At 42.4% G+C, this 25,426-nt stretch overlaps 1 protein-coding gene across 2 annotated transcripts; it reads left to right on the top strand.

Moving 5' to 3' along the window:
* The first annotated feature begins 367 nt into the window (after window positions 1–367).
* lratb.1 (lecithin retinol acyltransferase b, tandem duplicate 1) lies at window positions 368–24,204 on the top strand. Of its 2 annotated transcripts, XM_047586416.1 has the most exons (20): window positions 368–701; window positions 1,939–2,039; window positions 2,838–2,907; window positions 2,997–3,127; window positions 3,266–3,351; window positions 3,446–3,545; window positions 3,668–3,711; window positions 4,317–4,394; window positions 4,486–4,682; window positions 7,344–7,408; window positions 7,495–7,601; window positions 8,398–8,500; window positions 8,923–9,022; window positions 10,786–10,825; window positions 10,926–10,977; window positions 11,200–11,311; window positions 13,420–13,503; window positions 15,233–15,350; window positions 18,393–18,483; window positions 20,913–24,204. In XM_047586416.1, the coding sequence occupies exons 1-20, from the start codon at window positions 476–478 to the stop codon at window positions 20,985–20,987; spliced, it is 1,980 nt and encodes a 659-aa protein (XP_047442372.1). In that variant the 5' UTR covers window positions 368–475; the 3' UTR covers window positions 20,988–24,204. The 2 variants fall into 2 exon arrangements, with proteins under 2 accessions (XP_047442372.1, XP_047442375.1); XM_047586419.1 differs by lacking the exon at window positions 368–701 and having other exon boundaries at window positions 2,794–2,907.
* Window positions 24,205–25,426: the final 1,222 nt, after the last annotated feature.

Raw genomic sequence — 25,426 nt, 5'->3', positions numbered from 1 at the left:
TAACAAAATCCTGTACCAACAGATGAAAGAGCACACAGGTGCATGTTAGATGTCCAGGATGGCAGCTCTTATCACATACGGTTTTATGAGGCAGAGGTGAACCCTGAGCTTGGCCCAATGCTTGAAACGTGTAAATCAGTTTAAAATATTTTGATAATCTTCCATCAGTGTTTCGGCCGAAGTGCCACAAAGTTGACGGCCTCCACGACACTGACGTGATGCACATTCAGTGCTCAGTAATAAAAAATAATCTAACTGTAAGGTATTTTATTCACCAATTAAAAGAACTCTTTTGCTAAATACATACTGTTATTTATTTATTTATTAATTGTCGCGAAGGCGGAACCTTCAACGGGCCGGAACGTGTTTCCCGTCGGACTGTTTTGATGATCGTACCAGTGCTCCTTGAACTTGTCAGGGTCGATTGTTTTCTCCCCTTTCTTCGCATTCTGTAAATAAATTGAGTTTAGTAGTGATGTCTAGTTTTCCGCAGTTCTTCGCAGAAAAGTGCGTCAGTTTGAAGATGTTGCGTCTGTGCGCCGCCGCTCCGCTGTCCCCCTGCACCCCCCGTCACCCCACAACCAGGACCAGCGCCAGGACCAGGACCAGCACTAGAACCAGGAGCTACACGACCTCCGCCGGGACCAGGCCGGTCCGGATCGGCTGTGCCTCCGGGTTCTGGGGGGACACGGCGACCTCAGGTAGAGCTAGCGGCTAGCTTCATCAGGGCTAACGAGTCTCTTAGTCTCTGGGGTTATGTCTCTAATGTGTCCTCTGGCTGGGGTCCAACAGTGGGAGGGACAGATGTCTCTGTCTCTTTGTGGTTGTCTTCTGTCTCTTTGTAGTTGTCTTCTGTCTCTTTGTAGTTGTCTCTGTGTCTTTGTAGTTGTCTCCTGTCTCTTTGTGGTTGTCTCTATGTCTTTGTGGTTGTCTTCTGTCTCTTTGTAGTTGTCTCTGTGTCTTTGTATTTGTCTCCTGTCTCTTTGTGGTTGTCTCTGTGTCTTTGTAGTTGTCTCCTGTCTCTTTGTGGTTGTCTTCTGTCTCTTTGTGGTTGTCTCTGTGTCTTTGTGGTTGTCTCCTGTCTCTTTGTGGTTGTCTCTGTGTCTTTGTAGTTGTCTCCTGTCTCTTTGTGGTTGTCTCCTGTCTCTTTGTGGTTGTCTTCTGTCTCTTTGTAGTTGTCTCCTGTCTCTTTGTGGTTGTCTCTGTGTCTCTGTAGTTGTCTCCTGTCTCTTTGTAGTTGTTTCTGTGTCTTTGTAGTTGTCTTCTGTCTCTTTGTAGTTGTCTCTGTGTCTTTGTAGTTGTCTTCTGTCTCTTTGTGGTTGTCTCCTGTCTCTTTGTGGTTGTCTCTGTGTCTTTGTAGTTGTCTCCTGTCTCTTTGTAGTTGTCTCTTTGTAGTTGTCTCTTTGTGGTTTTCTCCTGTCTCTTTGTAGTTGTCTTCTGTTGCTTTATAGTTGTCTCCTGTCTCTTTGTGGTTGTCTCCTGTCTCTTTGTGGTTGTCTCTTGTATCTTTGTAGTTGTCTTCTGTCTCTTTGTAGTTGACTTCTGTCTTTTCGTAGTTGTCTCCTGTCTCTTTGTAGTTGTCTTCTGTCTCTTTGTAGTTGTCTCTGTGTCTTTGTAGTTGTCTTTTGTCTCTTTGTGGTTGTCTCCTGTCTCTTTGTGGTTGTCTCTGTGTCTTTGTAGTTGTCTCCTGTCTCTTTGTAGTTGTCTCTTTGTAGTTGTCTCCTGTCTCTTTGTGGTTGTCTCCTGTCTCTTTGTGGTTGTCTCTTGTATCTTTGTAGTTGTCTCCTGTCTCTTTGTAGTTGTCTCCTGTCTCTTTGTGGTTGTCTCTTGTCTCTTTGTAGTTGTCTCCTGTCTCTTTGTGGTTGTCACTGTCTCTTTGTAGTTGTCTCCTGTCTCTTTGTAGTTTTGAGTCACAGTTTAATGTCTTTGTGTCTCCAGTCCCTCAGCTGATCTACAGTGGGACGCTGGACTTCCTGGTGTTTGACTACCTCAGTGAGATCACCATGTCTCTGCTCACCGCCTCCAAGACCAAGATGCCGGTGAGTTCCGGCCTCCGTCCACAGGGTTGGACAGACGGTCCATCCTGTCCTCTCAGCTACTGTCCAACTCTGATCATGTCTCATTAAATGGAACGAGAAGGTTTAAAATAGATCCACAGATAATGGAGCTTTTTTTAATTCATGATGAATAATTCATTTAATTTATTTATTTATTATTTTTTAATTATTATTTTTATTATCTGTAAAATCGACCAGGTCAGAAATTCTTACCTTATGAATTAATGATAATTCATTTAATATTTTTTTCATATTAATAGTTTATTTATTTATTAGACTTTTTATTGTTTTTTATCAGAAAGTTTTACATTTTTATTTATGATAAATTATTTAATATTACCATTTTTTTATATTAATTATTCATTTTTTTATTTTTATCTGTAAAACTGACCAGCCCAGAAATTCTTCTTTTTTTTTTAATAATAATTAGTTTAATTTTTTTTTCTTTTACGAATGAATTAGTACAATAAATCCTGATGATGATTAAAAATATATTACAACCATATTAAGTGACTAACATTTAATTAAAAATAGATTTTTTTTTTATACACGGTACATTAATTTCAGTGGGTTAATTTCATTATTATTATCAATTAAACATTTTTTAAAATTATTTTACCTTCATTTTTATTTATTTATTCTCAGATTCATTACATATGTTTAATTGATGAATGACTTACTACAGTAAATGGATGAGTAACATGCGCCTGCTGCAGTGACGCCTCTCTGCCTGTAGAGGGCGGTGCTGTACTAACAGTTCTTGGCTGCGTCCTCCTCCAGAACCAGGGTTACGCTCCAGACTTTGTCCAGGTCGCTCTGGCTCCGTTCATCAACGACATCCACAGGAAAGGTGAGAAGGACGCAACAGGAAGTGTGTTGTTGTTGTTGTTTGTTGTCGTTTGTTGTTGCCGTGGTGACGGGTCTCTCCTGCCCGGCCAGGTATCCGTGTGGTGAGTAATGCCGGAGGCGTCAACCCTCTGGCCTGCGCCGACGCCATCCAGGAAGTGATTAGAAAGGCCGGCCTCGACCTAAAGGTCGCCGTGGTGACCGGTGACGACCTCATGCCTCAGGTGAGAAACTACCTCTGTCTCATCCTTTCTTCTCTTCCTCTCTTCTCGTCCTTTCTTCTCTTCCTCTCTTCTCATCCTTTCTTCTCGTCCTGTCTTCTCATGTTTTCTTCTCTTCCTCCCTCCCTCCCTCCCTATTAGAGGAGCGTCCTGTCTGAAGTAAAGATGGACGACGGCAGCAGTCGTCCTCTCCCCGCGTCCCTCCACAGTATGAACGCCTACCTCGGGTAAGACCTGTGCTAACGGACCTGGGCTAAGTCTTGGTGTCCCTGTCCTCTTTAACCCTCCTCCCCCCTTCGTCCCTTGTCCCCCGTGGTCCAGGGCTGAGCCCATCCGTCGCTGTCTGGACCTGGGGGCGGACATCGTGGTGACGGGACGCTGCGTGGACAGCGCCGTGGCCCTGGGGCCCCTCATGCACTCAGTACGTTTGACTTCACCAAGAACAGCGAGGAAATGGAAACACGTCGTAGCTAAATGCTACGTGGAGCCGTTGTCTTTGTTCAGCAACAACAAACTATCTGATGTTTTTGTCTTGTGTTGCAGTTTGGATGGAAGAGAAATGACTACGACCTGCTAGCAGCTGGAAGGTACAAACACAGAGCTCCTCCTAGCCGCCTAGCTAACAATAGCACTTCTTAGCTAACAGTAGCTCCTCCCAGCTTCCTAGGATCCTAGCTAACATTGGCTCCTCCTACCATCCCAGCTAATGGTAACTCTCCCTAGCTCCCTAGCCTTTCAGGTAATAGCGGCTCTTCCTAGCCTCCCAGATAACAGTAAACAGAAGCTCTTACTAGCTATTTCCTAGCTTCCTAGCCTCTCAGCTAACAGTCGCCTCCTAGCTAATATTAGCTCTTATTATGCTCATAGCTAATGAGTTTTCTAGTCTTCGGCTAATAGTAGCTCTTCCCAGTCACCCAGCTAACTTTAGCTATTCCTATCCTCTCAGCAAAGTGCAGCTTTTCCTAGCCTCCCTGCTAACAGTAGGTATTCCTAGCTTCCTATCCTCTCAGCAAAAAAGCAGCTCTTCCTAGCCTCCCTAGCTAATAGCAGCTCATCCTAGCCTCCCCGCTAATAGCAGTCCTTCCTAGCTTCCTATCATCCTAGCCTCCCCTCTGAAAGCAGCTCTTCCTAGCCTCCCAGCTTTAACAGGTTGTTTTTAGCTGTGATGATTGATGCTAATCTGACGTTTCAGTCTGGCAGGTCACCTGATCGAGTGCGGAGCTCAGAGCACTGGAGGGATCTTCACCGACTGGCACAAGGTCCCTGACTGGTACTGGAGTCTGAACTCAGGTCTCAAATTAGCCCACGTGAAGACAGACGTGACAGAATCTGAAAGTCCCGATCTTCTTCTTGGTCCTCAGGGACAACATGGGGTTCCCGGTGGTCGAATGCTCCAGCGACGGCTCCTTCGTTCTGTCCAAACCGCCCAAAACCGGCGGCCTGGTGTCCTTCGGCACGGTGGCCGAGCAGCTGGTGTACGAGATCGGCGACCCTCGTCGATACCTGCTGCCCGACGTCATCTGCGACTTCAGCCGGGTGGTCATCCAGGAAGTTCCAGGTACGAACGTCAGCCCGACCGCGGCCTGAGCTTGGTTTCGACCTCAAACTGAACCCTTCGCCCTCTTTTGAACCACCAATAAACTGTTTTATTTCTTTTAAACCAAACATATATCCGTCAACACAGAATGAACCCATATGGACAGTAGCTCTACCTAGCTACCTAGCCTGCTAATAGCAGCTCTTGCTAGCCTCCCAGCTAATAGTAGGTCTGACTAGCTTCCTAGCCTCTATCTACCAGCTGATAGTAGCTCTACTTAGTTTCCTAGCCTTTCTGTGAATAGCAGCTCTTCCTGGCCTGCAAGCTAATAGCAGCTATACCTAGCCTACCAGCTAATAGTACATCTACCTAGCTTTCTGGCTTCGTAGCCTCCCAGCTAATGATAGCTCCTCCTCCTAGCTTCCTTGTCTTTGTAGCAACCCTTCAGCTAACAGTCACTATTCCTAGCCTCCTAGCCTCCCAGCTAATAGCAGCTTGACGTCATCTGCGATTTCAGCCGGGTGGTCACCCAGGAAGTTCCAGGTACGAATGTCGACCCGACCGCAGGCTGAACTCTTGGTTTTCACAACCTTTTAAACAAACGCGTCTGGAGCTTGGTCTCGACCTCAAACTGAACCCTTCACCCTCTTCTGAACCACCAATAAACTCCTTATCAAGCTATTTTTTTTTATTTTAAACTAAACATGTACCCGTCAACCCAGGATGAACCCGTGTGGAGCTCTGCTGCAAACTCCAGAACCTCCTCCTGAACTCTGATAAGACGCTTCGCCTTTGGTAATTAATTCACGGGTCTTTAAATTTGTTGAGAGAAGCAGTTTCACTCCCAGAGTTTTTGGCATTTTGCTCACAACTTGACCTCGGGCTGCCCTGCTTGACTAAATAATCACACCGGTGATATATTCACTGTATACGCTTGGAAATACTCGACCCAGTCAGTTACTTCCTCCGTGAAACATTTTTCAGCCAGCAGAGAGAGAAACCCCAGAATAAGTTCGGCCATTTAATAACATTATGCCCCTGAAACAAGTCACATTTCTCCTGGAAGTCAAAAGATATTTTTTTTTACATTCAGCGTGATTTACATTTTCAGAAAATGTATTTTTTTTTTCAGATTCCAGCTAATAATAGCTCTTCCTAGCCTTCCAGCTAATACCAACACTTCATAGCATTGTAGCTAATAATAGTGCTTCCCAGCCTCCCAGCTAACAGTAGCTCTTACTAGCCTCCAAGATAATACTAACTCTTCATAGCCTCCTAGCCAATACTAGCTAATAGTAGCTTTAATTCCTAGCCTCCCAGATAATAGTAGCTCTTCCTAGCATTGTAGCTAATAATAGTGCTTCCTAGCCTTCTAGCCTCCCAGATAATAGTAGCTGTTCCTAGTCTCCAAGGTAATGCTAACTCTTCTTAGCCTCCCATATAGTAGCTTTTCCCTAGCCTCTCTTTAACTCCCAGTTAATTTTTAAACATATGACATCACCATCAACGTCAACGAAAGCTTGAGCACCAGAGCAGTGTTGCTAGCTACAGTTAGCCATCAGCCACAGCATTAGGTGGAGTCAGACACCGCGCTGACCTTTAAAAGTGAAGTTCCAGAAACACAATGAGGGTTCGTAATTTTTACCAACTCAACTACCAGCTTGAGAGACATTTTAACTTCGGTGTCATTCAGTGGCAGGAAGAATCAAAACGTCGGCCATCTTTACAGGACGAGCCAGACCCAGACATACAGACTAAAAACTTGTTTTTAATCTCATTTAGCTTTTAACATCGGTATAGTTGAGTTGTGAAGTCCTGCTCCACCACATCACAGCTCAACAATGTTCAGCGTCTGTGGCCTGAGATTAACACGATAAAGAATGTAAATACTTCCACCAGATTGTTTCATTTCATAGGCGGACATGAACTTTGATGTAAATATTTTAGTCTAATTGAACCTCGGCTGAACTCTGGAGGCCCGTTTGACCGCTTCGCAACCGCTCTCTCTCATCAGCAGTTTATTTCATAACGACAAGGAGCCAAGAACTCGATCTGGAGACGAGCCAGTGGTGAGTCTGCAGCGAAAGATGGACAAGACAGGAAGTGAGGTGGACCTGAAATTAAACAACTTGAAAATATTCTGGAACGATATAAAGTCAAATTTGAATAAAAGCATGAGACAAAACAAATTAACTTAAAATCTCAAAAATAATTATAAATAGATGTTATTCATTAACAAATAAAACACACTTTACCTGAGTTATGATAAAAATTTATTTAAAAAATCTATCAAAAAATAGTAATATAACAATATATTTATAATCATATAAAACAAAAAAAAAAAATAAATTAAAACATTTTTATTTTAATTAAAATAAATTCAACCACAAAAACCTAAAATGAACTCATATTTTCATTAAGTCAAATATTTGTATTTGAATTATGATATATTTATGCTTATACAAATATATTGCATGCATAAATTAAATTTGATATCATAAATATAAAATAAAAATATCAAGTTGAATTAAATTAAAATAGATTAAAGTATATAAATCAATTAATTTTCTATTGTTTTGTTAATTAATTTATGAAGTGTTCACATTGTCACCACAGGTATTTTTAATGAAAAGACATCATTGGTTTAGTTTCTTATTGATCGTCTGGTTTGTGTGTTTCCAGGTGTAGAAGGAGGAGCTGTCAGAGTCACCGGGGCTAAAGGCTTCGCTCCGTCACACGACTACAAGGTGAAACGTCACCTCCATCTTCCTCCTCTTCATCTTCCTCTCGTGCCGGTTTCACAGCTGTAACACTGTCGTCCTCTCACCTCCAGGTTTGCGCCACCTACATGGACGGTTTCAGGGCGACGGCAGTGTGTCCAGTCGGAGGCCCGAGAGCGTCGGATAAGGCCAGAAGAACCGCCGACAGCATCATCAAACGGTTTGTCCCATCATACAACAGACTCAGGATCAGCGTAATGTTTTGTAACGCCTAAAGTTTCGTAGCGCTGTAGCTGTTTGTGACATTTTGTAACGCTTCATAATGTATTCTAGCACTACATGTCGATTCGTTGTGCCTCATAATGTTTTGTAACGTTTCATAACATTGTGTAGTGCTTTGTAACATTCTGTTCTGTAGCACTTCGTAATGCTTCGTAACATTGCGTAACATTTCGGAATGCTTTAACGTTTTGTAGCACTTTGGAACACTCGGTTACATTTTGTTCGAGTTCTATAACACTTCGTAACACTTTAACCTTTTGAAACGTTTCATAACGCTCTGTAACTTGTCGGAACGTTGATAATTCTCTGTAACATATTCTCATAATAGGTATGTAACGCTTCTGTAACACTCATAACATTTGATAACGCTCTGTAACACCTCGTAACAATCATCTGTAACCTGCTGTAACGTTTCATATAGTTTCAAAGTACTCTGTAACGCCTCATAACGTTTGATAACGTTGTGTTACGCTCTGTAACGGCTCCTAACGTTTCGTAATATTTTGTTACATTTTGCAGTATTTCATACGAACTGTAACGCTCTGTACGGTTTTCGTAACCCTCTGTAACGCCTTGTAACGCCACATAGCGTTTCATAACACATTGTAACACCTAATAATTTCTTTGTAACGTTTCATAATGCTGCGTTACGTCTCATAATGTTTTGTAACATTTTGTAACATCTCTTAATGCTCCGTAACGCGGTGGCAGTAACTCTGTGTCTGTGTGTTCAGGACGAGGCGGATGTTTAAGCAGTTGGGACTCGACGATTTCAACTCCGTCAACGTCCAGGTCCTCGGAGCCGAAGACACTTACGGCGCCAACGCTCGCAGCAAGGTAACACAACCACACAGCGTGAGGTTCAGTAGAGTTTTCCTCCTCCTTTTCCTTTTATTAATCCGTCATTAAAGTTATTTTGTGTCCTGTTCCTTCCTCCATTCCCTGCCCTGTTCTCTTTAGTTCCTTTTTTATTTTTTTATTAAGCTCTCATTAAACTTTTTTTGTGGGGGATTGAAGCATCAAAAACTCAAATGAATTAAATTTTACTTGTCTCTGCTTCCTGCTTATAAACCAGAACCAGGTCGGGGTCTGAGTTAAGCCTGTTTCAAGCCTCTGAACTCGTCCTCTATCGCCCCTTTTCTTCTCCATTTGACACACTTTCTCTGCTCAGCCCTTCACCTCCATCGCCCTTCACCAGGAGCAGGTCGAGGAGCGTCTGTCAGCTGACTAACGCTGGCTTGTTGTCTCTGGGCCGGCAGGGCTCCAGGGAGGCGGTGATCTGGATGGCCGTCCACCACAAACAGAAGAAAGCCCTGGAGCTGTTCGCCAGAGAGGTCGCTCCAGCAGGGACCGGCATGGGTACGACACAGGCTTCTTTATGGAGGAGAACTTAAACATATGGTGGTTGTTTTAATGCTGTTACCAGCCCCCAGCCCCCGGGGTAGATCAGTGGTTCATACTGGACACTTAGACACTTACATAAAGCATGGAAACACCACTTTTAATCAGTGGAACTAATTCCTACAGTCGTCATGTTTCAAAAACTCAACAAACGCTCTGAAAACTCACTGAATATCAACAGATAAACAAAGTTCTCTCTGAACTGTACAACTCGTCCAAGGCTCATTGAATACCAGTGTCCTCTAATGGCCATAACTTCATCAAAACCATTATACCAGGGGTCTTCGGCGTTTTTTAGACCAAATATTACTAACTATTCATTGTCAATTTACTATGAAATGTTGGATTCATGTTAATGTGTACTGAAAGAAAAAATAAATAAATAAGCGCGTTACAGCGCAGTCGCTTTTTTAGACAAAAGAAATCAACCATTAATGTTTGGAGCTGATTTAAATACTGACAAGTCGCTGGGAATTTCTTCCCCGTATCAAAAATGTATTTTTATCATCCAGTATAATTTGCAAAGTAATTAAAACTGTCTCTGACGTCGTGAAGTAAGATGGAAAGTAGCAGAGCCACAAAAACAGAAGGTAAATTTGAGTACAACACACTAATCAACACACTAAGTAACACACTAATCCATAAACTAATCCTGTGTGAATAGGGCTTATGTTACATTGTAATATTTTTCCTATAAATCTTATTAACCCTTTATAGGGAAACTCATTGAGATACTTTGAAATTCCAAATTTCAACCCTAGAGTTTTGTCTTTGGACGTCAGAAGACTGTTGTTCTGATTCAATTTTCATGTATAAAACCCTGATAAATGTTTTCCATATCTGGTTGCTTGTCCTTAAACTAATGTAAACGTGTATTTAGATCATTTAGAGCTGATTCAGACCGTCTCGTTAATTCCTGTCTCTACCTGCTGGTCTTGGTTAGATGGGTTCGTCCATATGAGGAGTTTTATTTGTTTCATTCTTTCTCTGGAGGTTTGGTTTCTTCATAATAACAGAACTTCACACGTTAAATAAATTAACACTGTGTAGCTTAACTAGTTTAATTAGTTTAAGTAATTAGTTTGGTTGGAGGATGATCTGGTTGAAACCTTCCTTCCTTCCTTCCTTCCCTCCCTCAGGTCGAGCCTCCTAGACAGATTAAGGTCCTGTCAGGTCCAGGTCAGAGCTATGTTGTTTGAGGCGTCCACATGAAGTACAGACGCCCATTCAGTCCAAAAACATCTTGAGACGATTCGTGACGTCATTGATAAATAAAACACAGTGATTTAGACCTGGAAACAGGGACTGAAACGTCCTCTAGAGACACAACCGACGTCCACTCAGACTCACACTCACTAGTGACGTCCTGAGGCGTCAGGACAGGTTCAACAGAGTATAATTTCATTAACTGCAGGAAGTAAATAAATAAATAAATAAGGCTCCTGAAGCTGAACTCTGTGGGATCTTAATATGGAGGAGGAGGCGGAGGAGGCGGCTGCTGCTGCTGCTGATATGAGAAGTCGTGACCTCCTGGTCCTGATTTTGTTTACGACAGATTCAGTTATGTGTGTGTGAACTGTGTGTGAACTGTATGTGAGTCTTGGTGTCAGTGTGTGGGAGGTTTCTGGTCCTGGTCCTGGTCCTGGTCCTGGTCCTGGTCCTGGTCTGGGTCCAGACCTTTACACCTGCTCTCACTGTAAACCCTGGTTGTGTTTCCACAGCTCCAGGACTGACTGGCATCGTGGGCGGACGGCCCAGAGTGTGAGTATAAACACAGCACCCCCCCTCCCCTCCCTTCATGACATCACAGCCCTCCCCTCACCAGCTTCAGGTCGGCCATCTTTGTTTTGGGTCTTTCCAGGTCCCCCGTCCTCAAGCCCTTGTTCTTCCTGCAGCCCAAGTCTCAGCTGAAGGTCGGTTTGATTCACAGAGACACAACTGAGGAACTGAGGAGGTTCTTCACTTAGATCTGGTTAAAGAACGTCTGGAATGTTCTGGAAATATAAGAACCTTTAGAACGACACAGCAAACCTCCCTTCCTTCCTTCCTTCCTTCCTTTCTTCTTTCCTTCCTATATATATATTTTCTTATTTGTGATGACAGCCGAGGTCTTTATGAGTGTCGTTGTCTCACAGGTGGACGTTCATGTTGGTGGAGAGCTGGTGGAGTCTCTTTCAGAGGCGGGACCAGACTCATCTGAGCAGGACAAAGCCCCGCCCACCTCAGACGAGGAGGCTCCAGATGCAGGTAAACGAGTGTTTACAGCCTGGTTTGACCAACGTTACCGTGGCAAGTTCATAACTTCCCAGATGTTCTGGACTTGTTCTTGGACTGAGGAGGTCTGGTTCTCCATGATGACATCCTTTAGGAGGATTGTTCTTTGGGAGGTTCCAGGGTTCCTGAGGGTTCTGTAATGATAGTGGACATCCTTGACTGGACCCATCTTTGCTCTAAGGGGTCACGGAGGTACCAAAAGGACCTTCTCGCTTTTAGAGATTCCCTACTCTGAACAAGTTTAGTCTTGAGGGGAACGATATCGTCCTAGATAAGGTTTAAGGGGACACCTGGGTCAATCTGAAACCAGCATGGTCCTGTTCAGGTGAGGAGGAGGAGGAGGAGTCCTTGAGGGGATGGCTGGTCCATGATAACATTCCAGGAGATTTTGACTAATTTAACCCCAGCCGTCCTTAACCAGATGTTTACCAGTTGGATGAACTGGGTGTTGTAGCCCGGAAACTTCCTACTCGCACGAGTGTTGATGTAGCAGGAACTTCTATGAGGAACTGAACATATTCCACCAAAGAAAGACCTCCCAGGGCAAATTCATTCATCTAATTATCTGGGATGTGTTCATATACGACTTTAGAGCGAGCCGCACTTTAGATTCTGCTTGCTTTCCACAGGATTAGTGCTGCTTCCATCACTTCCTGGTTTCTCCATAATGACACAATAACTTCCTGCATTTGTTCATGATGGGTTAAAGACATTAGTGGTGTTACAGTAGTCATCTGGTAAGAATCAAGCCCAGTTACGCCGGGCCAAGCATAAAGAGCAGTAGGTAACATTGACAAACCTTTGGTTGATATAATTGTTTAGGACTACTGGGCTCATTTGAAGCTAAGGCGGCCATAATGGAATCCAAAAGACCTGTTAATTAAACCATATTAAACGCCAATGAGTTCAGTAATCCTCCTACAGAGGGCGACACCTCCTCTGTTTACTTGAGCGGCGTGAGGACAAAATACACAGAACATAAAAAAAGAACAACACATTGAAAACACTGATAAACGTTGGGAGCTGTCAGACGCTGTGACCAACAGTTGAGGCATCACAACAACACAACAACACATGACCACCACAGTTTATGTGTGTTCTTCCAGACTAGTACAGGCTGTGCTGCTTTTCATGCTTTTCATCCTTTGAACTGACGCATCCCTCACAAGGCTCTGAACAACACTCAGCTTTTTTTGCCCCCCCCCCCCTCCCAACCTCCACATCCTTGTGTCAGACGACTGGCTTGCCCCCCTCCCCACCCCGTAACACAAAGAGAACTCAAAAAGAGAAAAGGGCCGAGCTGCTGCTTTTGATATTTACTCACCTGGTTTTATTTAACAATCAGAGTCTTTGATGGAACCGTGGCTGCAGTTTGAACCCTTGTTGTTTTCTTTCTGATGGAAGCGTCAACTCGGAGAAAAAACACTTTTTGAGTCGCGGAAGTTAAAGAAGTATGGACCTGAGGTGGGTTCATGAGTGAATAGAGGTGTTCGGAGCTCTTCGGAGATCACTCAGTGGCTTCTAGAAAGAATTCATGGTCCTCGATTAGAGTTGAATGGATTTACGTGTTTAAATGGTATTTGTATGAGACGGCAGCATCTTTTTGAACCAATCGGAGCTCGAGTTGTGCTTGAGTAAATGCTGCATGATGCAATATGTCATTTTCAACTGAAAAATCGGGCTTATTTTTATTTTTTTTACTCTGTTCCAACTTTGATTCCTCCAGAACAAAACCAATTGAATGATTCTGACTTTTGTGATAGAAACTCTAGAGTCTTGACTTTCAAACGTGACCAAGACCATGAATGAGCTCCAACATGTTGATGAACAGCATTCAGTTTGCTTTGGCTACGTCCTAAATATGAGTTGTTTTGAGAAAAGAGCTGGAATGATAAGAGGTCAACCTGTTCTGAAGTTGCTGGAATCGTCCTTGTATTCGGGCCTGAAGTTGAAAACATTGCATGAGAAGAAATGGGAGCAGTGGACTGGAAGGAGGCTGGTTCTGTGTTTTATCACTGGGAAGCGGAGCCAGAAAAACAAGACGTTGGTGGGCAGTTCTTAACCGTCTGGTTTCCTTCCAGATCTGCCCAGTGGACCACACAGCTACAGGCTGGAGGAGCTGGCCTACACCAGGAGTGGCGACAAAGGAGACTCGGCCAACATCGGTGAGAATCAGAAAAACCAAGACGATGATTGTTAACCCATTTAGAGCCTGAACATATCGTTAAAGCATGTGGTGTTTGAATCACCGAAACTCACAGTTGCTCTATTTACAAAATTCAAAGTGTGGCTGAACCCTGGGAAGTTGTGCTTTTGTCTGGAAGACCGTTGTGACATCTCAACTTCATTTTTACCAACAACTTCCTCCAAACAACTCTCCCTTCCTGGGGTTTCCCAGTCTTTTGCGTCGCTCTCCACCCTACAGTGAACAGCAGCAATGCATTACCGTAATGGTGGCTTTTTTTTTTTTAAGCCACACTTTGAATTTTGTCCATCTGTGAGTTACGGTAATTCAAATACCACTAGTTTCTTTTTATGTGCAGGCGGATGTTCAGGTCCTTAAGGGTTAAAGACACCAAACTAGAGCTAAAACACAACATTTAGCAAAAATAAACATAGGTACAGTTTAAAAAAGACTCCAAACAGACCATCAGACCATCAGAGACCTGGATCTTCATGTTTTTATTTGGAAATCGTCCCTGAAGAGGTCACGGTGGTCAATCAGAAGCTTCTGTAAAGTCTTGAAATACCATTTGGGTTTTAGAAAGTTAACGGGTTCAATTTATGGGACTCAAGAGATGAGGGTTCATTGGGGCGTCTTTAAGAGGCTCCAGCAGGTTTTGCAGAGGTCCTGGTGGCTTTCTTCAGCTATATCCCATCCAGTTCTGTCTTTTATTGTTGATGAGATTTCTAACTTTTGTGCCACTAACATGAAGGTAGTGGAAACATTCAGTGTGGCGGGTTGCCTGATTATTCTTGAATTACTTGACAAAATGCCCTGAAAAGCCCCTAAAAGGTGCCAGGAATTAAAGAGTTGTTGAAGAAATACCATTCATTCTTCAGGATGTTACGAGGTTCTTAACTAGATGCTCTTCAAAAGGATACAGACCTCCTTAGTTGATGTGTTTCCAGAATACTTCAGCCCTGAAGAGGCTTTCAAAGTGTTTTTCTCAAGGGTCTTTAGTGGTTTCCTAACCTCACTGCGTTCCTTCATTTATATTTCTGCAATATTTAATAGATGGTTCAATCTTTCGTTGGTCAGATTTCTAACCTTTCCACCAATCAGAGGGACGGAAATTCCCTGTGTGCTGCTAGCCGGCTAACACTAGCTACTCTACAAGAAAGAGACTCCCAAGTTGTAGTGTGTTCTCTTTGTGTGGAAAAAGTAACTCTTTTGAATTGTTTAATGATGTGTAGTGATCTTAGGAACATCATACCAGTGCAAGCTAGTAGCCGGCTAGCTCAAGGAAGCTAATTGTGTTCAAAACAAAAAAATGCATCTTACATATTTTCTAGGAATATGCGTTTTTTTATTGCTCAATTTGCTTGATTCCCAAAGAATTTGCTGCCGGATTGATGTTTGAACATTAAATTGTGAAGGAACTGTCTGCAGCTTGTTAGCTTAGCATAACATAAAGCCTGTAAATAGCTAGCCTGTCACTAAACATTTGAAAAACAAATGACCTCCATCGTTTACGAATTCTGCAAGCAAGGGTGTTTTTTTTTTTTTTTGCTAACTTTTCTCAAAGCCAGACTAGCTGTGTTTGGTCATTATGCCATGCTGTGCTATGCTAAGCTAAGCTAAATGATGGAATAATTGCTTTCAGTGTGGTTTGATTTTGTGATTAGACATAATTAACTTGTACGATTCAAATGATCTCTCTCTTTCTTTAGGAGTGATAGCTCGCCACCCCCTCTACTTCCCCTACCTGAAGAAGCACCTGACTTCTGCTATGGTGGAGGAATATTTCTCCCACCTCATCGCGCCAGGGCTGCGCAACGCCGTCATACGGTGAGCGGAGGGAGAAAAAAGTCAAACTATGTTGTTGTTTAGGTTTCATCATCATATTGGGAGGAACTGAATTTAAGTCGTTAAGTCTGTTTACTACGAGGATGATCATCAACTGAGCCCAATTCTGGATGCAAAAGTATGGTGTCCCTCAAGGGTCATGTGTTGGACTCATTAAATTTAAAAGTAAAACTTAGATGCTGCTGTTTAGAGAATTATAAATATCAGTAATTGAGCTGATAGATGCTGAGAAGAAGGCGAACACTGGTATGGTTTCCAGCTCGGTCGTTACTAATATTTCTGCGGAGGAGTCGAAGACGTTTTCTCTCTGAGACGTTTCAACACAGCAGCTGTGGTTGGTGTAATGACTGTCAGGCGCTCAGCCGAAAACAAGAAACCTGCGGGCGACTAGATATTAGTCACCACCGAACTCCAAAGTCAAAGAGGAAACAGCCGGCACGATAATCAGACTGTAGGGAAACCACACAAACCGCATCGTGTTTTCGTCGTCGTCTTCTTCTTCTTCTCAGCGTTGCCGATCAATGTGACTCCTGTCTGAACTGTTTATTATCAAGGCTGCAAAGGGTTTATTTATCATAGTTTTCATACTTGACTTATTCCAGTGAAGTTTTTATGTCTTCAAGCTGCAACATCTTTCTTCCTTCAGTTTAGATTTCTAGGTAGTTTGGTGCATCATGTGTCTGATTTTTATCCAGTTTTAGTTTCTAAATGAGGTTGAAAGTCACAGTTGGGCATAAAAGTTACAAAAATTCCACGTCTAATCCAATGGTCTTTGAAGTCTGATCTTTTGAGCAGAAGTCCAGTCTCTGGGTCTGATTTCCAAGTCCATCATCTTTCAAGGTTTCCCCAGATCTTAGGACCATTGTCTTTAGGGTCTAGAGTCACGTCTTTTGCGATTCCAGGACTTGACATGGTTCACATCTGTACAATTCAAGTCCATCGTCTCTTACGTCTTTGAAGTCCAAGTCAAGTTTTAAGCCCAGGACAAAGGGTCAGATCTGGGTTAGTTACGCCTGAAGACGCGTCTTTAGAGCAGAAATCCAAATCAAGTCTCAAGTTTCTGTCTCAGAAATCAAGAGAGCTCACGACTTCCACAGGCCAAGTCTTCAGATACCAAGTCATGTCTGAAGTAAGCACAAATCCAGACTTTGGAACCAAAGTCCACCACGTTGACTCTCTACTGGATCCTGATTCAAACACATAAATCTAAAAAAAAAAATAATTAAAAAGCTCCACAGCTGTCTGGTGTACCGTGTTTGCTGTGATAAGATTTTAGATGTACACAAAAAACCACAAAGGCTTAACAGGATGCTGAAGACACTGAAGGATGGCTGTGGTTCAAACCATTGTACTGAATTCAAGAGGGGAACCCACAACAGACTGAGGGAAGACCAGGAACACAACTGGGTTTTAATCAGCCTGTAATGATGCAGCAGAGCAGACGGAATAAAAGCCAGAGCTTTGACAGCCGGAGGCTCTGGACGCTCCTTAGAACAAAGCTAGAAAACAACAAGTACTTTGAAGCAGCCTCATGGAAGCTAATACAACTATAATACTACTAATAAAACTGTTTGTTTTCTGCCCAGTACAGTAGCAGATATTTACTGATATAAGATTAACCACCACAGAAGAAAAGGACACAGCAAGAAGATCATTTACGTTAAAGTCTGAGTCTTAACGCTCCCTGAGCATTGGATATTCCTGTTTCTCGTTGTTGCATCTTCTGTTTATCGTTCACCAATTCACCATCATTTTGGTTTTCATTCGGTATGGTAAACATAAACTTAGGTAAGAGCTTCAATTAGCTGGGAAGCAAAAAAGAGCTACTATTAGCTGGGAGGTTGGAAAGCTCGGAGGAGCTACTCTTAGCTCAGAAATGACTGCTACATATTAGCTGTTAATCGAGAAAGTTAGGAAGAGATGCTATTAGCTGGAAAAAGCTACTATTAGCAAAAAAACTACTGTTAGCTACTAGGCTAGGAAGCTAGAAATAGCTACTATTAGCTGAGAAACAAGAGCTACGTTTAGCTGGACATCTTGAAAGTAAGGAAGGTACTATTTGCTAAGAAGCCATGAAAACCTGCTGTTAGCTAGGAGGCTGGGGTAAGCTACTATTAGCTCAGATACGGTAGCTTATTTTATCTGGGAATCTTTTGCTAGAAAGCTACTGTTAGCTGGGAGGCTAGAAAGAGCTACTATTGGCTAGGAAGAGCTAGTATCAGCGTGGAGGCTAGGAAGCTAGGAAAAGCTACTGTTAGCTAATAGGCTGGAAAGCTTGGAGGAGATACTCTAAGCTCAGAAACAAGAGATACTATTGGGGGTAATCTAGAAAGTTAGCAAGAGCTACTATTAGCTAGGAGGTGTGGAAGCTCAGAGGAGTTACTATTAGCTAGGAAATGGCTAGGAATCTAGAAATAGCTACTGTTAGCTAGCTACTATTTTCTACTACTGGTCTTGAAAGTTAGGTAGAGCTATTACTAGCTGTGGTGCTATGAGTATCTATTATTAGCTGTGATGCTAGGAGAGCAAGGTCCAGGTGTTAACTCACAGGTGTGCTGGAGGTTGTTGAACATGTCTGCGCTGTGACGTAGCGCTAAGAGGCGGCGGCGTGTTAGCGATTACCACAATGAGGCGGTGGAGGTCGTAAAGCTGGCTGACCTTCGTCTCCTCTCGCCTCCCCGCCGCCACAGACGCTTCATTAGCGCACCTCCAGAGCTCGTTAACGCAGCAGGAGGCGGCAGCAGCAGCGCACACACCAACACACACATACACATGTTTAACTGCTTGCAGACGCACACATGCTTCACACACACAGTAGATTCAAACATGCTGATCGAGCATGACGCACACCCACATTTACTGGGAAACCAGGAAACCAACGCACACACATTTACTTGTGCAATAATAAACCGCATCGCCGACACGTGGGCCGTGTGTGTGTGTGTGCTTGTTGTGTGTGTGCTTGTTGAGGTTTGCATCGTCGTGGTTACAGGTGTGGTTTTGCCTTTTGTTGTGTCTTTGCAGATACTCTCTGCCGGGGATCCACGGCCTCAACTTCGTCCTGCAGAGCTCGCTGGGAGGAGGGGGCGTGGCCTCACTACGCAGCGACCCCCAGGTAAAACACTGCAGTTCAGAGGTTACCTAGAACCACATACCTACAGCTGTGTTCCTATCTCTGTGAGGACCTTCCATTCATATAATTCCCTAATTCCATCCATCTTGTTGCTTTTAACCCTTCATGGGTCATAAGGAACCATATATGGTCACTTTATCACATTGCTCCTCAGTGAGGTTTATTGTCATGTGGTTTTCATTCAGCCAATCAGAGGAGATCAGAGACAGTGTTTATAAAGAACCGTCCATTCGCGTGACCCATTTCTAACCCTTAACCAAGTCTGAACAGGTTTTCAGACCTGCCCACCACTCCAACCTCCAACCTCTCAGCCACCACAAATAAAAACAACACAAACACAGCTCTGCCCTCGTCTTTCAGCTCCCTCCGTCCTCCTCCTCCTCCTCCTCTCGCTTCCTCTTCTCTCATCACTTCGTAGGAGGTGGGTGTCGACACTTAACAGATGTTCAGACTGTTGAGGCTGAACCCGGCAGCCTTCGCCTTGAGGGAAGTTGAGAAAGACTAATCTTAACAAATCTCCTCTGAGTTCTTCAGCCTCCTCCTCCTCCTCCTCCCTTCTCAGTGTAGAATCAGCTTCTTCTACATGTGATTAGCCTGGAAGCTAGCCCAAAGCTGTCCTTGTCCGCAGAAATTTTTCTTTGCATCTGAAAGTCTCAAGCCAATTAATTGATGTTACAGACTTGGGAGGGGGATGTCGAGCTGGTCCAACGATTGGTCTCACTGGAATCCAAAAAGAAATCACACTTTACACACAGTGATAATGCTAATGGAAGCCATTTTGGATGTAGTCTACGTCACATATTTGTCATTTTTATCTGTTCTAGTTGTAGTCGACTGCATCTTTATCAACACTAATCAAGATCCATCTCACTTTTGCCCAATTAAATTCAGTTTATATCTGTAGAAGACATGTGAATCCAGCTATCAGGAGCTACAGTTATGGACAACTTTAGCTAAATGCTAATCCTTTATCTGCTCTAGTGTCCATTGTTTAAATATGTGCCAGTAAAAAGTCAATAACTTAAATAACCAAATCACATGACCAACGTAGCAGCAAGACACAGCGTCACCTAGTCTTCGTTTCAACTTTTGTAGAAAGTGCTAATTTCAACCTATAGACCATTTACACTTTTTCCTGTATGTCGCCTTCATGTTGTTGTGTGTCTGGTGCACGGGAGAAACTGTCAAAAGCAGAACCCTAGCAAGCGGAGATCGCTAGCCGACTTCAAGTGCTCAACAGCAAAAAAAAAAAAAAAAAAGGTGGAGAAATGCATCCATCAACCCAGCAGGAAATAAATTTAAGGTTTTAGTCTGGTTGTAGGTCCAATGTGTTAATAACAGTTTGACCAAACGAAAAAAATAATTGTAAAATTGTGCTGAAAGGAATGAAACCAAACAGAGCAACAATGTGAACAGTAGGGGTGAACGATAACTAATAACTTTCTGCTTCCAAAGGCCGATACCGATAACCGATACCATACCTGGAGATAAGTCAGACTAATGAACAAACAGTTTTGACTCTTAAAATGAAGATATTTATAGACCTGAAATACTTTGCATCAGGTTTAAAAGTAAATAAAGTGAAAAAGTTCCACGAGTTCTAAAAAATAAATAATGCACTGACACAAGTTAGAATCAAACATTTTTATGCTAGTTCTATGCTATTTCTCCCCGTGGTATCGGAAACTTTAAAAAAAACTCCCACTCTGCTGCCGCCATCTTGTATATTTACAAACATGTTGTGATGCATTCATGTGGTGACGGAAATTCCCCTTTCCCGGTTTGCGAGTCGTTTCATCATGACAGAATTGATGAGTTGTTTTCCGACATGAGGGAGTAATGCATTTTTATCAGTCAGAAGGTTGTTTTTTCCGATTATACTGACGGCACTTGAATGCAACATTCACTGCAGGCCGTGCAGGTCTCATGTAGGAGAGGCAGCGCTGACAATTATTATTATTATCGGGCTGATAAGTCATGATTCCGGACTTATCGGAGTGATAAGTCATAATTTCCTGATATGACCAGTTTTTAAGATGAAATATAAAGATAAAACCTTGACTAGTGAACAACAACCAGTTACACTCCAGAGGGTTAATGAGTGAAGTATTCTTTAACTTCATGGTTAGCTTAGTGACTGTGATGGAGGCTACATCAATGTCAGAGTGATTCCTTTATAGTAGCTGGTCACATGACAGGGCTGCACATATTGAATGTCCGATATTCGAATAATCCGGGTGTTGTTAGCATTTCTTCCCAATTTCATCAGATATTCGTTTCAGCTCATTAACGTGACGACGTTGGCGAATATTGTCCTGTTTTACGCAGCCGTAAACCTCACAGATGCCACCCAGAGGAATCAGACATGTCTTGTAATGACGGGGCTGTGTCTCGGTTTTTCTTCCCGTCAGGGTAAAGCCTACGGTCAGATGCTGCTGGACTTGAAGCTGACCGGACTTCCTGACCTCAAATCGCTGGTGGACTGAGAGAGACGGGGAGGAGAGGGGAGGAGACCACCGGAGACGACTGGAGACGAAAGAGAAGCACTTCACAAGGAGGAATGAAGAGAGAGTGTGAGACTTGAAAGACACTTTTACCTCAATAGAAACACAAAGAGAAGATTTCAACACATCCGTTCACATTCACGGGGCTTTATTTACCCCTCACGACAAAGATTAGACCACCAGTAAAAACCGGAAAAGAAAAATAACACCTAGATGTTAAGTTTGAAGGTGGACTCTTTACTTTTGAGACAACAAATTACAAATTTTGACATTCTCAAACGTCCAAGATAACCCAGAAAATAAGTAGCTCCACGACCGTAATCAACGCCTAAATCAACCATGGAGTGAAATTTATAAACGTCTGACTTAGTAACACTGTTAGTATTAAAACCTGAAAAACTTTAAATTCTCAGCTACAACTCGTCCGAAGCTGATCGAACAGAATCCGTTTTAAACCCAGGCGCCTTCTTAACCTTAGGCTGGCGACAGTAATCTTCTAATAGCGGATAGAACACAGCTCCGTAACATCTGGAAACACCTGTGGAGATCATTTCATTCTCTGAGCCGGAGCGATAGATATAGAAAAGATAAATCGGGGGTCCTGAAGAGTTCAGGAGTAAATGGGATCAGACATCTGCTCATGAAACTGCCGACAAGATTTTAAGCATTTGTCGGATTTTGGTTTGTGCAACAAAAAAAAAACACAGAAACAACATTCCGCGATGTTTCTGCCAGAACCGCAGATGTTGGCACCCAGTGTGCCCCCCCTTTACACTCCTGACTCCAGCTCCATACCAGCTCCAGAGGAGTTTCCCCCGACCTCTGACCTCCCCAGGAACGAGGAGGTGTCGGTTCGGGTTTCCCCCTCGTGGCTTTGTGAGACTCTCGAGTCAGATATCAGAGGAGGCGTTCAATCGCTGGCCTCGGGGTCCAAACGGGCACAACGCCCGGTCCTCCTCCTTCACCTCGACGCGACCCGGCTCCGATGTTTGCCGCTAGGAATGCACGTCTCCTTCCACAAAAAAACGACTCCCCGGCTTCCAGTCTGTTTAATTATAATTGCAAACAGACTCTAAGCTGCACTCGGAGCCACTCAACGGCTTCCGTCGGCCGCTAAAACCTCAACATACCCACCTCTTCTGAATCACAGCCCCCAGTTCCCAGATAGTCCTCACGCTGCAGTTTCCCCCAACTCTTTCCTGGCTCCGAGCCCTGACCTCTTTATTTAACCCGATTCAAGATTTTCATACCGAGCGGCTCTAAACGTCCAAAATGTTTAGCAAGTGGTTCGTCCCAAACTCAGGAAAAGAAACACTTTAGACAGTCAGACTAAAACAATAGATAAACGGTGGTCGGCCTTAAACGGACATTCAAAGACTTTGGTGCTCGTTAAAACCATAATAAACAACAGCAAGACAAATCCTTCCAGAGATGAATTGGAAGCAGAGTTGCATGGGTATAAATCAGAAGGGAAGTCACACGGGAAAAGCTCAAATTTGGCAGCCTGCGTTTGGGATTTTGAAGGACGACAATGAATTGGGCAGATTAGCAAAGCGAGGTGTCAGAACCGAGGCTTTAAATTAGTGTTTCCAAAAAACCCCAAAGCTGAAAGAAGACGCGAGACCCATAAGTGTCGACACTTTGCATGTTAATGTGAAAATATGCTCGCATCTTAATGACGAAAACAACGTTTGGGAGAAAAACTTTGAAGTCACATCTGTCCTGCATATTGCTTCCCATGAAAATAATTGTCATCTTCATTTGGGGAAAGCCTTCATCATCACGGCTGAACAAACATATGGACGATGTGATATTTACACAAAGTATTTCATGAAGGCCGTGATCGTGCGGACAAGCATTTCCTCAGATTACTGCTAATTTTATTAGTCATTTCATATACAATGTGTCATCATAACTTTCCTTCCGCAAAAGTTGGGTCAAAAGTTAGTCCGACAAAATGTCGCCACATGTCCAAAACCAAAATATTCTGTTTGAAGTTATATCAAACATCGTGTCTTCACATTTGTGCAAACTGGAACAACTTCAATTTCTGCTTAAAAAATGACTAAAACAACAATTTGTTTCTTGCAATGGTCCGAGAATTGAGCATTGCGGAACAGCAAAATCAGATTTACACAGATTATTACATAAAAGCCATCTTTTTCTAACTATTTTTCGGACAAATCTGAGTCAAACTGTAAGAAAGTATTCATTGTACTATAGTTGGGCAAAAGTAAAATCAAAATATAGTTTTAAAGAACAAACCTGAAAGTCTTTTTCTACATTTAACAGTTAATTCATCCAGTAGACGTTGAGAAATTTCACTCTAAACTGAAATGTTGCTGTGAAAGGGCAGAGGTTCAATAATAGAGCCCTGTGGAACTCCAGAATGTTTTCTTCTCTTGTGTTCACATTTAAAACAACAACTGAAAACATGACAAAAGTATTTAATTTTTTTCAAAAAAGAACTATTCAAGTTCTTAAGCAACCTCTCTACGAAGGTGCTTGGATTAATTTCAAAGTACTAAAGATAATTAATACCATGTGAAAGATCTTTTACTAATCCACTGAGATTGGGCTTGGAAATAATAAATACCTACAGATTCTTTCTTTAAACTAATCAAGTGTTTGGTCTGTAAAGTCCAAGAATAGTAAATTAAAAAAAAATCATGTCTTTTGCATTTGAGAGGCTGAAACTATACAAAATGGTGCTTCAAAAATTGCCAAAGTTCCAAGAATTGAGCCTTGCGGAACGCCAGAATCGATGAACTCTGGTGAAACTCTGTGATCTGTGGTTTGCATCATAAACAAATAAAACAAACAAAACAAACATTATTGAGAACGACAGCGCCGGTCGTTCTCAAGAACGGATGTGTTTCGGGCCACGGTTGCCTTTGCCATTTTTAACTTTGTGAAACGCCAACACATTATTCCAAATGCACTTTACGTCCTTCCTTCCGTTAAACTCAACAAAGCCTTACTGTGGAACCACTTGTGCTCTTTGTATCACTGATTTTACATGAATAGAGTATTCAGATCTTATAAACTAAAATTGTGATCCGTAAATCAACGCTCACCTCTGCCTTCAGTCCTTTTTTCATGATTGAAGTTTGATTTTTCAGTTTTCTAAATGCATTAAAAAAAGTGATTGTGTAGATAACTAAACCTGAAGAGATTAAAAAATATTTTTATTACCAAAGTGTCTGTTTAAAGTTGATCTCACTGGTTGTTTCTGTCTTGTTTCTACATTTCTTTGTAGCGCGAAGTCAAGAAGAATTTGTTGCACTTTAATGCAAAATAATAAAACAGTTAATGTCAGCGCCCGATGCTGGATTTCCACAAGAATAAGCAACTATAATCATCCTTTATTACAATATCAAAAAATATAAAAATATTACAATTATCAAAAAAACTAATGTAACATTTTGTAAAAACGATAAATATTTCAAGTACATTCAAAGTAATAATATCCAGACATTTAGTTTAACTTTTTCTAGAGCTGTTTTGGTCTTTTGTGTGTGTCTCTTCTTCTGTGGGAAAACAAATAGCAACCAAACCACTAAAGAACAGACTGCACTGAAAAACATCTTCGAATTATCATTATTATTATTTACGAGTGCAGGAAAGTTGTTTATTTTAAAAACTCTCGAAAACTTAAGATAAAAACATTTGGCAAAACCAAAAAACCCAATTTTAAACAGTTAGTATTTCTATTGACATTGTAACTGTAAGTCAAAAAATAACTTAGCAGTCATGCTATTAGGCTAACGATATGAATGAAGGAAATGTATGATTACAGTCGGATCAATGTTTGTCTCTGATTTAAAGTTTCATAAACGAGTTCAGTTTTGTCGTTAGAAGATCATAAGTTATGCAAATGTGTTCTAGATTTACTGAAGAACATTTGTTCTTTTTAACTTTTTACCCGCAGCCGGGCTGTTGTACGGCTGCAGCTCGCTTGCTAGCTTAATTGCAATTAGCATACATTTCCCAGCACACATTGCAGATGGGTTTAAATTTCCCGTAGCACAAGCTGGATGAGCTTCTCAGTCGTCCAGGTCGTGGTTTATCCAAAGAAAACAAGTTGAAACAAGAGCAACTGTTTGGTTTCTGTGGCTCTAAACGAACTGGTTGGTCTTAAACGAGACTTTCTTACTCTTAGTAAACTTTATTATCCTCCCGGGGAGGGGGGGGGGGGGGGGGGCACTTTGCTTTTCAGCCAGCAGAAAAACAACACAAAACACACTGAATCACACAGTCCGACAATAATGTTTCAGGGGGGACGTGTCATCACAGCAGATTATTAAGGAGGCCACTGGTTATTGACGTGAACTCATCTTTTTAGATTCATCTCACAGGTCAGAGTCGGAGAGTTATTTTGACTGTGCTGCGTTTACGGTGCGGGCCGAGCGTTGGACAGA

This window comes from Mugil cephalus, chromosome 1, assembly GCF_022458985.1.
Source record: "Mugil cephalus isolate CIBA_MC_2020 chromosome 1, CIBA_Mcephalus_1.1, whole genome shotgun sequence".
Taxonomy (NCBI): Eukaryota; Metazoa; Chordata; class Actinopteri; order Mugiliformes; family Mugilidae; genus Mugil; species Mugil cephalus.
The sequence above is the reverse complement of the archived record's forward strand: the minus strand, read 5'-3'. Positions and strand labels throughout refer to the sequence as shown.